Genomic DNA, 13,487 nt, shown 5'->3' on the forward strand with positions numbered 1-13,487 from the left:
ACCCCATAAAGGGCGCATATACTGAAAGGCTGCTGCCATTTGGTATAATTTTATATTCGGTAAAGACCACCCCCACCCTTTCTCGGGGGAGAGACATAAATTTACTTGCTCTTCTACATTTACCATATGCCCATATGAATCTCATAACCACTCTATCTATCTCTTTAAATCTAGGATTATTAAAGTCCAACGGTATAGCCCGAAACAAATACAGCAACTTAGGGAGAAAAATCATTTTTACCATATTACACCTCCCCATAATAGTTAAATGTAAGTTATTCCATCTGCACATATCTTGTCTTGCTTTAGTAATTATGGGATCCAGATTTAACTTGACAATTTCTCCTACTTGTGGCGTAATATCTATGCCCAGATATACTGCATGATCCACCCTTCGAGTATCCTGAGTGCTAGTGTATTGATTAATCAGTATCTGCGTTTTATCTCTATTTAGAAGGTAACCAGAGAATCTTCCGAACTTCATTGCCACCTTTTCAACCTCACTCAATGCCGGATCAGGGGTGGGAGTTAATATAGCAATATCATCTGCATAGGCTAGTACTTTTATATCCCATCCCTGCCTATGAATTGGTGGAATCTTGTTGTTATCTTCGATCTGTCTAAGCAAAGGATCTATATATACAGCAAACAAGAGTGGAGAGCATGGACATCCCTGTCTAGTACCTCTCTTAACCGGGACACTCTCCCGATTGTCCCCCCATCAGTTGTATTTTTACTGCTGGTGATCTATATAGGGCCCTTATTGCTACAATAAATTTCTTCCCTAGCCCATAATACTCCAATACATGCCATAAATACTTCCAGCTCACCCGATCAAATGCCTTTTCAGCATCTAGTAATGCCACTGCCATCGGTTCCTCATCCACTTCTGTAGCATCCAAAAGTGCTATGACTCTTCGAATATGATCGGTGGTATCCCTTCCTGGGACAAACCCATGCTGTCTAGGGAAAACTATCTTCCTAATCACCTGAGATAGTCGAGCGGCTAATATCTTTGAGTATATTTTAGTATCGCTATTGATTAGTGTAATTGGCCGGTATGACGCCGGATTTGATGCGGGTTTCCCTTTTTTCAAAAACATTACTATATTAGCCGTATCCCATGATGGAGGAATTGCCCCTCCACTCTGCACCTGAGTAAACAGCTCTAACATTACCGGAAGCAGAATGGCTTTAAATATTTTATAAAATTCTAGAGGAATTGCATCGGGACCTGTGGCTTTACCAATGGCTAAATCACCCAAAGCTTTATCAATTTCCAAGATATCTATCTGTTCCCCTAGGCTTAGGATATCACTCTCCGTTAGTTTGTTAACTTTGATGTGGCTTAAAATTTTTAACATTTCTTCCTCTGAGTATATAGATGTGTCATCATATAATTCCGTGTAGTATCTGTGGAAAACCTGCCTAATTTGATCCACTTCAACAACTATTTGTCCTTGCCAATCTTTAATCTCTCTAATAATCCCGGATGCTGTTTTCTGGCTTGCCCGTATTGCTAATAAGCGTCCTGCTTTTTCTCCAAACTCATATCCTAATGAACGCTGTGCTAAATATTTCTCCGCTATTTTTTGGGTCAAAGTTTCGTTAATTGCAGCTTTAGCTATTACAACTTCCTCCTGGGCCTTTTTTACATCACCCCCCGTTTCTATTGCTGAAGCCAGTTGTCTCTCCAACCTACTTAATTTCATTCGAAGATCTTTAACTCTGTTTTGGGTGCTTTTTTGCTTTATCATGCTAAAACTCAATGTTTCACCACGTATTCCGGCTTTTAAAGTATCCCAGACTATCTCTACCGGAGCTGTCCCTTGATTAAACCCCAGGAATTCAGCTAACCACTTGCTCATGTGTGTACAATATTCCGGGTTCCTAAGAAGTCCTCTTTCAAATGTCCACCTCCTCTCCTTTGGTTCTAACCCATCCAATTCCAATTCTAGTACTAAAGGATTATGATCTGATACAACCCGCGGATATAGCTCCATCTTACCCTGGTTTAATAACACAGGAGAGATCAGAAAATAGTCAAGTCGTGCTACTTTCACATGTGGGGCCGAATAATAAGTATATCCAGGATCTGGCTTACATAATCTCACCCATGCGTCCACTAATCCTAGTTCTTTCTGAATAGCGACCATTGCATTATATACTCGGGGTTTCCGCCCTTGATACTTCTTTGTAGGAGCTAAAACATCCTGTAATCCCTCCCAGGATCCATTAAGATTACAATCACCACATAGAATATACGGGGGGGCCCATCCTGTTAATTCTATAGCCAGGGTATCTAACACTGTTGAGTCATCCGTGACCGCGCCATATACCGAACAAAGTGTAAAGCTACCATGTCCATAGCCACATTCCACAATTACCCATCTCCCTCCCCTATCCGCCTTCTGCCTAGTAAAATTTAATTTATTAGTCCGATCTAATATCGCCACCCCTTTAGTTCTACCCTCTTGTTCTGATCGAACAATTACTTTCATACCGAGTGTGCCCAAAATTCCATCATTCTTATATTCCACATGTGTCTCCTGTAGGCAGTAAATGTCTGCTTTAAAAGTTTTAAGTTCCTCTGCAACTTTACTTCTTTTACGAGGGTCATTTAACCCACATATATTAATCGAGGCAATTCGAAGTCTAACCATTTGCTATTTCAGGTTTCCTTTCTCTCTTTTTGTTCTCATAGGTTTTTATATCTAACTGCACTTTCTCTTGAATTTCCCATTTGATTTGTCCACCTCCTTCTATCTCTCCTACCCCTGCTTTCTGCTGCTCCCCTTGTTGCATTCCTACTCCCCTTTTTTTCCATTTTACTCCCCTGTTTTCTATCCTTTCCCTCCCCTTCCCCTCCTCCTTCGCCTCGTCCGCAACCCCTCCCTCCTTACCCTTTCCCCCATCTCCCCAACCTCCGCCCCTCCTCCCCCCCCTCCCTTTCCCAGGCCAGTCCCTACCACCCCCTTCCCGAGTGACCTTCCTCCCCGAGACTGGCCCACCATCCTGTGGAGCAATCAGACCACTCATGGCCTGAATGTTAGCGTTGTGTCTGCGCGCCCCCACCCACCAGTTACTGGAGCACTTTTGCTTTTCCAAGTAACTTTATTTCGCTATCTGCCCCCCATCACATATTCCTTTGCTTTAATCTCAGACGTGAATACTTCTGTTTTCCCATTCAATATTATTTTAAGACGAGCCGGGGCTAGTAAATACGCTTCCCCGCCTTTCTCTAAGACTGGTTTAATAAGTTGTCGGAGCCGCCATCTCCGTTCCACAGTGGCATGACAAAAATCAGGACGGGTGAAAAAAGTCACCCCATCAACAGTGCGAGGGGTATTTGGACGGGTTTTATCCAAGATCTCCTGCCGTAATAAATAATTCCCAAAATAAGCTAAAACTGCCCTAGGGTATTTAGAATCTGCGCGTTGGCCCCCCTCTGGCCGGCTTGACGGAAACCTATGTACACGCTGCAATTCATTCTCCCAACTCCAGCTCCCTAGTTCCGGGAAGGCATTGCGCAAAAAGTTAATCATGTATGTCCTTATATTGTTTCCCTCTAGCCCCTCTGGTATGCCCAAAATTCGGAGATTATTCCTTCTCTGCCTATTCTCAAAGGCTTCCAATTTCCACATTACGTCCGTCAGTTGTTCGTCCTTCATAGTATTCTGTTCTTTAAGATTGACAACATCCTCCTCGACTGCTACAATCCTTTCTTCCATTAAGGACAGTTTAGATTCAATTTCTGTGCATGATTTTGCTACTTTGCGCACTGTCCCCTGTAGTTTTTTCGTAGCAACCCTTGCACGTCGACTTTCAATCCTAGTTTCTGTCTGCAGCTCTTTAATTGAACTATAAATTGATTGCAGCATTCCTACCTCAGCCCCCATTGCCGACGGACCATAAGTGGGGGGGCCTATATCTGATTCCTTGTTGCCGTTAGCTGAGCCCTGAATAGTTATAGATGAAGAATCCGTGAGTCCGATACCTGAATAGTCCCATTTCAGAGTTCTACCGCCCGAGGCTAGCACATTTTCTAGGGGCCCCTGGGCACAAGGCCGTGTGTTAACCGCTTTACGCTGTCGGCGCAGTTGTCGCACTGTAGGTTCATTGCTTGAAGTTTTGTTTTCTGTCTCCGATGTTTCGCTATCCTCAGACCCGCCAAGACTATGATCGCCACTGCTGAGATCAGACTCTTCCGTCAGAGAGTAAAATTTGTCACTATTGTCTTTCCCCCATTCCACCGCTTGAGGGTCTTTTCCTGCCATTTTACTCAGGTTTTTGGAATTTAAGACAGTCTTATATAGGTTCTCTCCTTCTGTTAAAGGTCTAAATATAGATACACCTCCCTCCCCCTCCTGATGTTCCAATCGCTCAGACCAGTCACATTGTTGTGCTTGAGGCTGCCTAGTTTCGGCAGTAGGGCCGGATTTCTTTTCCTTTACCTCCGTCTGGTTGTCTTCCGCCTCAGGCACACTCTCCGTGCCTTGTTTAAAGTTCACAGGAGGATCATTATTCATTTTACCCCCGCTTATGCTGCTACTGTTCGGAAGAGAGTCTATTCCTACCATCTCATCGAGGGGGGTTAGATGAGCAGACCGTATATCCTGCAAGAAATGTTATGATAGTAGATTGACTTTTGCCCTGGACCTTAGTTTCAGTCGGGGGGGTAATACTAATATTCTCACTTGTCTTGACGCTACTCAACATATTTTCCCCGGCTGGTTTAGCGGCAATTGTCATCAGGCGTTTATTAGTTCCCGTCTGCTCTCCTTTGCCTCGGCCAGCCCGTGTCACTTTTACACCTTCTATCTTTTCTCCCAGATTCCGGAAGGGCTTGGGAGGCATCTTGATCTTTAGTGCATGTGCCAATAACCTAAATAGTCCTTTTACCCCGGACGATACTACGGCTGAATCCGTGATTATTTGTTTTGCCAAGTTTTTCCAGAGCCATAAGGGGGTATATAAATGCAAACCGGAGTTATTTTGCAGCATCTGAGATCTCAGATATTTATTCTTTCTTAGTATTATTTTCCCCTTCTTCCCCCCTTTCTCTTCTTCTTTTTTTCCCCTTTACCTCTCCACTTTACCCATTGTTCTTTTCTCCCCTTTATTTTTTATCCTTTCCACCTTACTGTAGAATGGGGCGCACCTGGAATGATTGTTTTCCGCCTGATTTCCACCCGAGCTGTCTGTCTGCTCTTCTTCCTGGTTTTCCTCCTGGTGATTCACCAGTCTGCTCATCTGGGTAAAGGCAGAGTTCTCATCCCAATAATCTTTTTCTCCTTGGTCCTCACAACTGCCTGGGGGGTCGCAAAAGGACTGTCCAAACGCTTGTACAGCCTCACTGTGCAGCTTTTGCCCAAACGCCACTGGCTTGATGCAGTTTCTTGATTCCTCCGTGCAAAAAAAAGGGAAAAACCCGACAAGCCGAGATCGGCCCGGTTCTCTGCTCCGCTCCGTGACGGCCACCTCGGAGCCGCTACACCCTCCACTCCCCCCGGAGGCAGAATCGCGGGGAGGGAGAGAGAAGAAAGCGGGCCGAGTTCGGCCCCGACCCACCGTCCGACCGTTTCTGGCCGTCCGGCCGTCTGGTTGGCCGCACCGCAACTGCCGCCTCGGCCGCCGCAGCCGTTTATGCCGCTGGGAAATACGGGCCTCCTAGGGCTAATCCTGCCCGGCTGCTCTGCTATGGCTGTCGCGGCTGCCGTGCCTTCGGCTCCCTTGATGGGCGGGACTGCGAGAGCGCAGTTACGCCAACGCTAACGCCATGTTGCTCACCATAAGAGTACTCATTTTCATTGACTAGGAGTGGTTTTTTTTATTTTGGCCTTGCCTTGTTTTCCCCATTTCCCTTTCTACACATCATTTCTGCTGTGGTTCTGTTGCCGTATGATGCACTGTAACAGGGTTGCTCGTTTCTCATATGTACCAGTTGTATTTTCTGTCAAATGATGAACTATAATTTACTGTTTGCAAAGAGTCATCCAAGAGGAAGAATATTTATGACAGGAAAGTAAACTCTTAAAACATAAGTGTACCTCCCACTTATGCATGTTTAAAATTCTTCTGCAATACCATCTATGTCCATGTCAAGAACATACTGAATGCTTATGAACATGGCTACGATAAACATGTTGGAAAATATGCTGCCACAAGAGGCAAAACACTACTGCCCAAGCCTCTAAATGTGCTGCAACTAAACATGAAGCAGTCTCCTCTCTAACATCCTGCATGGTCTTTCACTACAAGAGCACCTGATGATGCCTACCTGGGATGATGTTAAGGCATAACATACCTCTATGTGCTGAAACATGTAGGGGTGATTGCAAATCTTTCGCAGCTGCATAATAGTGTTCATCAACGTCTTCGTGCCTCCTTTGCCCTGGTGGAAACAAACATACAGAAAGACAAAATTATGGATGAGCTTGTGAAGTTTCAGTAACTGGAAAGATTGGGACACCGAGGGCAGAGGTGAAAGAGGTATTTCTACCCTCACATGCAGAGCATCAAGAAACACTCTGCAATCTTAATTTACGGTGCACAACTAAAGCACTAAATAAAAACATGTCCAAAATCGTGAGCTGCAATTTAAATGGCTAAATAAATATGCTAGAGAGTATGTTATATATATATTAACAGATTTTTAAGAGATCCCAAATTTTAGACACAAGACAAGAACTGAAACAGATGGCAATCGAGTAGCACAACCATCTTGGAGCTTCCTCCTTTAGCTCCTTCTAGTGTGCAAACGGCAGATAGAATTGGAGGAATGCTGCCAGAAAATTGAAAGCAGGATTAGAGAAGCAGCTTTACCTGCAGTCCAGAACTTCCCTCCCACAAAATAAATGTTGGGCTTTATTAACGGCCCGCAAAGCGGAGACGCGAATCCCTCTCACAGCTGCTGCTGCATCTGTACTGCAGAAGGTCAGGGCTTTTGGCGTTCTGCTTTGCGCTCTCAGAGGACAGAGTATGCCACCTAAAGGATCCTGGGTGCATCAGGAAACAGCTGAGGGGAGACACACTACAGGGGAGAGTCGATCAAAAAGGGAGCAAGGCAGTTTGGGGGTCAGGAGACCGGCAGTGATTGCCCACAAAGATGAAAACGCCCAGATGCCACTGAATAAAAGGCTTCTATCAAGGGAGCCCAGCAGCTGGAGCAATGGGGTAGCACTCTTAACAGACCATCGCTGGATACTTTTGACCTGCCTCACTGGAAACTGAGATGGGGTGGAGAAGGCCCTGGTGGTCGTAGGAGAGGGCATATGGGGGGCTCTGACCTTTCTGCACCTTTTGTTGACCAGGCTGGGCTTCTTATAAGCTCTCAGCCACCACCATAAGAAGGTGTCAAAGAGAACCAGGGAAACCTGGAAGGAGTGATGGAAGGTACAGTGATTCAGGAGGCCTCAGCATCGGCTATCGAACAGGTAAGGGGAGGGGAAGGGTTGGCCCACCCACGATAGGGGTCACCTTAAAGTGGCAGAAGCAGGTAATATGAAGTCTACTGGGGTGGACCTGCTGGACATGGTGGTAAAGGAAGCAGCATGGGAAATGGTGGAAGAATTGGCGGGGCAATACTCTCTAGAGACACCATCTTTGGCTACTGTCTACCCCTGTGAGACAACTAGACAGCTGATTCTCTGTGGCCCTCAAATAAACCCCCTTCACCCCCCCCCACAGCCTCCCCCAAGCCCCCCCCCCCCCAACCCAGAGGGAATTGAGCCGCATTAACCAGCTGCTTAAAACAGTGGATTCCCCAGAGCTTGGGGACATATATATTTTTTTTTTTCTCGCTAACTGAGGGATCTGAATCCCTTAGTTAAAGCTACAGTGAACCAGATAAAGATTTGCTTTCTGGGACATCAGGGGGTTCAGGGGCTTCAGAGGTCTCAGCAAGCTCAGAGGAAAGGTCTAGTGGTACTCTTAATTTTTATTTATTTATTTATATATTCTTTTTGCAATTATACTGAAACGTTGACATAATATAGCATAAAGGTACATGTAATCCATGCATCATATGCAATTTTGAGTCAGAACAACAAAGATACGGGAAGGGAAGGTTATAGGCAGTACACGGCCAATTATCTACAAAGCATAATTATCATAGTTACGATCACAGAAGTTAAATAAGTTAACTCCACACACAAAGTCTACATGGTGTACATCTGGCAAATCTGACTCCAAACTGCGGGGGGGAGTCTACCTGTACCACCCATACATTCAAATATGTAGTGTATTGGATTCTGTGTACGCTGTCGCAGTCATGCATTGTGTACAGGGGAGGGATCTGAGTCTATCTGTGTAAGCCCCAAGGGAGTAGTAAGGTCCGTTAACATTAGTTCCCATTGTGACACTATAGGATATTTGCGCAGCCTGAAAACCTTCTGGCGTTTAAGAGTCGTGCACTCTGGTCTCACCCAGAGTCAGTGATCGTACCCATGCTTCATGTACTGGTGGTTCGGTGGATCGCCATTTACGGGTAATAAGGCGCTTGGCCACTAAGAATCCCAGATCTAGAAAACGGGATGTTGCTTTCAATTTTTTTCCCCCCCAACGGAACAATCCCAGAATGCATGCCTCCCATGTCCGAGGTAAGGGTCGGTCCACACAGAGCACTAAGGGCCAGGTGTAGCAATATTCTAAATTGCGACCCGCAAATTGCGAGTCGCAATTCGGAATGTTGGATGGTGTCCCTGACACCATCTGCGGCTTGCAAGGGGGTCGCAAAGGCCCACTTCATGAATATTCATGAGGTGGGTTGCAATTTGCAACCCCCTTGCGAGTGGTGGCATTCACAGGGATGGTGGCCTGCTGCGGACAGCAGACCACCATGTCTGTGACTGCTTTTGAAGAAAGCAGTTTTTTTTTTTGTAATGCAGCCCGTTTTCCTTAAAGTAAAATGAGATGCATTACAAAAACAAAAAATGAAACGTTTTTGTTTCATTTTTTCAGAGCAGTGCCTGCTCAGATTTTTTTTGTTGCAGTGCCATTCACAACAGGGAAGGGGTCCCATCGGGACCCCTTCCCTTTTGCGAATGGGTTAGCACCCATTTCAAAAGGGTGTAAACTGCGATTGGTTTGCGACCGCGTTCGCGGTCACAAAGCAATCCCGCATTGCACTGTGACTCGCTATTAGGAAAGGGACACCCCTTCCTAACTGCGACTCGCAAAACGGGTTTTGTGCATTGCAAAGTGCATTTTGCACGTCGAAATTCACTGTTTGCGACATGCAAACTGCTTTTTACATCTGGCCCTAAGTTTCCTGGAATTGAAGACCATTAATGCCTCAGAGTGGGGCTAGACCACACCATGTGCAGGAGATCTGCCCCCAAAGTTTGACAGTGTGGGCAAACCACATCTATACGATTAAAGTATCTGTTGATTTTCTCAGGTGTAAGGTAAGCTCTATGCACTATATAATACTGTATTAGGCGAAATGGCATATTGTACAGGGGTCACTAATATGGTCTCCCATTCCCTGTCTGTGAAAGGTCCTTTCCATCGCTCCCGGAGGATCAAAAGTGGCCTGGATGTGTGTGTGCCAAAGAGTTCCCAATCCAGTTTATTAAATGCAGTCCCTCTCTTCTAGTGGTATTCTTGATGATCCATGAAGAACTGTCAAACAAAAGAAACAGCAGGGGGAAAAAGACGAGGGGGGAAGCTCCAAGAACAGGGGTGAAGGCCAAAACAAATCTCCAGTAACCTGAGCCTTGAAATGGAACTATTCTGCAACCAGACAAGTTAATTTCAGAAGACTTTCTGGAATCTAAGAGCCCACCTCTGCAGGAAAATGATCACCAGGCCCCAGGAGTAGGAGTGGGGCCCTCACTGGGTCTTATATACAACTCTATTTAGCATCTGCAAGATGAGACCCGCAATGAGAGCCGCAGAGCACGTCTTGACAAGAAACTCCAAGGGGTCATTAGAAAAGTCAATAGGACTTGTGTCAAAATAGGGGACAGGATTTCCTCTGTGGAAGAGCGAGCTGTGACACTGGAACAAGACGTCTGGGTTCTCCGACGCCAATCAGAAACGTGACAGGCTCAGATGTCTGACCTGATGTGGAAGATGGAGCCCTTTGAAAACAGACAACGGAGAAATAACTTGAGATTACTGGGCTTGGCAGAGGGAATGGAAGGCAGTGACATAATGGATTTTATGGTGAAGTTTCTGAGAGGGGCTTTCCTTGAATTTACTAAATGGAATTGTGAGTTGGGACCTCAGCACGTGCACCGTTATCCACTAATGCTTGAAAAAACAATAGTTGGGGGAGATGACAGGCCTAGAGCCATATTGGTTTATTTAGGTAAATGTCTGTTTTTCCCATTTTTTTAAAAGCCCGTCCAGAAGCTTAACGGAGCTGTGATGGACACTCCTTTTTTGTTCGTCCTGATTTCTGTCACGCTACAGTGGAAAGTAGGTGGTGGCTCAGACAGCTAATTAAAACATTTCGGGATCTGGGAGGGGAAGCTTTTCAGCTAAGCCCCGCTCACGGGAAAACTGTCTTGGAGGGCAAGGTGGGATTCTTTTCTTCAGAGATTAAAGCTACAGAGTATTTAAAAGAAATTTCTTCTGAGGGCTGGAAGACTTCATAGTGTGGGGTCATTTATGGATTGCCTGACAGCACAGTGGGGGAAAAAAGGAGAATTTTCTGTGCTTTTTGTTTGATGATGTGCTGAATGGCACGGGCTAACTGTTTGGGGTAAGGGTCTGGCTCTCTTCTTCCTCAGTTGTAGGAGGGGGGAATGGAGACAGGGGAAAGGAGGTAGGCGGTGTCTCACCCTCTTTAGGCAGAGGTAGTTTGTATATTGTGGTATACAGCTGCATCTTGATAGCCTGGCATTCCCTACATGTGGTATGTAGGAGCTGGGTCTGGGGGCACAAGATGGGTGGTTCAATAGTCATTATTCAGATCTTAGGGGGCCTGACTGCCGGGGCAGTTTGCGGTTTGGATGGAGGGAGGGTGTAACACACAAGAAGTAATGTTAATACTTCACCCGTTGAGACAGTAAATAGGGGGAAGTAGGACTACAAGTGAAATTCAGAAGGTTTGTATTGCGGTATTGCTTCTGGTTCAAGAGGCATGAGTAAGGTATGGATAGTATCAGTTAACATCAGTGGGATGAACAATGCCTGTAAGAGGAGGAAAGTGGCTCAAGATTTAAAAGTACTGCAGGTGGACATACTTTGTTTATAAGAGACACACATAGAAGATTCAAGGAAAACATCTGCTGGAAACTCTAGGCTTTAGACTGGGTGGGTGTACAACACGGGGGACCCAAAGGGTTGCTATATTGGCTCATCAAAGCTTCTGTAGATTCATCATCCATACAAAATCAGATAGGTTTGGAAGGTGGGTGATTGCAGTATCTTATCATGCAAATGGAACATTTACCCTAAGATCAGTATATAGGTCCGTGATTGATGACCCATCGGCTTTTGATTGGTTGAACACCGAACTGGCACTCTGGCCGACTCCATAACAATATGCGGGGATTTTAATTTTAACGGAAGTGGAAGCTGGCTACAGAAAGGAACACTTTCTACAAAGGTCGTAAGCCAAAGGTTCTAGGGTCCTTGATTCATCTAGGAAAAAAACATGGTTAATTGATGCTTGGAATAAACTAAGAGCACCAGACCCGGGATGTACATTTTACTCTGCGTCACGTAGGTCTCATGCTTGTTTGGACTATTTTTTTTGTCTCGCATCTCCTTCTGCATAGATGTCAGACTAAAAAGTTCCTGAGGGTCATGCCCGACTATAATCCATTGGTTTTTGAGTTAGCTGGTGGGAGGCCTGCTGTCCATGCCACAGAATTGGACCTTTGAGCAGGCACTACTTTTAGCTAAGTATATACAGCATATGAGTGGTTGGATCCCAGAATTTTGGGAGATTAATCAAGGGAGTGCATCAGTTGGGGCAGTGTGGATCTCCTTCAAGGCGGGCAAATGAAACTCTGAGCTTTTCCCTCAATCGTCAAAAGAACAAAATGCAGCAGCTCACTGAGCTTTATAGGGCCCTAGATGAAGCCCAATTGCAGTTAATTTTAGCAACCTCCGAAGGTGGCAGGGGGAGGGGGGTCTGAGGGGGCTCAATATAAGGTAGAACTGGCTAGGTCAGTGATTACGGATATTTCAGGAAGGAAAGTCGATGGTAAGTACATGACTTGGAAAAGGGAATGCTATGAATGCAGTGAGCGGGTGGCCATCCGCTGGAGGTTCGGACCAGGCAACAAGAAAAATATTGTCTGAAATAAGGACCCTCGTGGTACCCTGGTATCCAACTTTGCTGGAATTTGGGATGCGTTTCAGGGGTTCTACGAGAAGCTGTACAAAGAAGAGGTGAACAGCGATACCCTAGACGAAGATGCAATACGCTTCCTTTGCACTGTTCCATTTAGGAGACTTGGTGCGGAGAATTGGGGCTTTCTCAAAGCCCCTTTTTCTCTTGAAGAAGTGTAAAGAGCTATAAAGAACTTGCCTTCGGAAAAGGTAGTAGGAGTGGATAAGATCCCACTAGAATTTTTTAAGGTCTTTTTTTTAAGCTAAAGTCGGACCTGCAAGTTACATTTTTGCAGATTCACAAGGGCCTCGAAGCTCCAGACTCATGGCCTACAGCAAATATTATTGTTTTTCCAAAGAATGGTAAACCATGGCAGGAGCCAGGGTCTTATAGGCCGATAACACTTATTAACAGTGATACAAAATTCTATTCTAAAATCTTGGCTTAACACTTGAGTCTAGTTATAGGTAAGTTAGTCACACCAAGACAGCACTGGTTTATACCTGGGAGGGAGAACTACAGTTCATACCTGCTGTGGTATTACATTTTGATGCTTTGATTGGGTCTGGGATCCCACTGACATTATTATATGCAGAAATGGCATTTGTAAAGGGTATCCTGGAAATGTTGGTGCACAGTTATGTGCCGGTTTGGAATAGGACCAGTGTACATCAAAGCAGTGAGGGCAGTGTATCAAAGACCACCCGCCAGACACCAATTGATGGGTGGGCAGTCAGGGGAAATTCAAGTACAAAGAGGCGCCAGGCAGAGGTGTCCTTTTTTTCCCCCACTACTGTTTGCTCTATATATTAACCCTTTTATCTGGAAATTAGATCTGAACCAAATGATCGCACCTATGCAAAATCAAGGCTGGGACAGTGAAGTGCTTGCCTATGCAGATGATGTGGCTATCGTCACACCTAACCTAACGGGGGGCTTTACTGGAAATTGAATGAGAGGCACTGCCATTTGGGTGTTTTTTAGGCTACCAGCTTAATCAAAGTTAACTCTGGTAGTAATAAATAGCTATTTGCATCTAAGTGATTTCAGGGTAGTCAAAAGCGCTGTGTACCTGGGGGATATCATGACAGGCAAATTTGGTAGATTGGTTGAACTTAATCAACCCCCCCGGTCATCTGGAAAGTAAATAGGGGAAAGGATAGACAACATCTTTCTATAGTGGGCTGCATCAATA

The 13,487-nt window shown here is 45.3% G+C and overlaps 1 protein-coding gene across 6 annotated transcripts in view; it reads right to left on the reverse strand.

Annotated features, from left to right (window-relative positions):
* SMARCA4 (SWI/SNF related BAF chromatin remodeling complex subunit ATPase 4) overlaps positions 1-13,487 on the reverse strand; it is an 813,549-nt gene that overhangs the window by 586,425 nt on the left and 213,637 nt on the right. For all 6 annotated transcript variants that reach the window (XM_069231516.1, XM_069231512.1, XM_069231517.1 and 3 more), the window contains exon 22: positions 6,308-6,394. In XM_069231516.1, coding sequence (XP_069087617.1) covers positions 6,308-6,394 — 87 coding nt within the window. The remainder of the gene's footprint in view (positions 1-6,307; positions 6,395-13,487) is intronic.

This window comes from Pleurodeles waltl, chromosome 4_2 (assembly GCF_031143425.1).
Source record: "Pleurodeles waltl isolate 20211129_DDA chromosome 4_2, aPleWal1.hap1.20221129, whole genome shotgun sequence".
NCBI lineage: Eukaryota > Metazoa > Chordata > Amphibia > Caudata > Salamandridae > Pleurodeles > Pleurodeles waltl.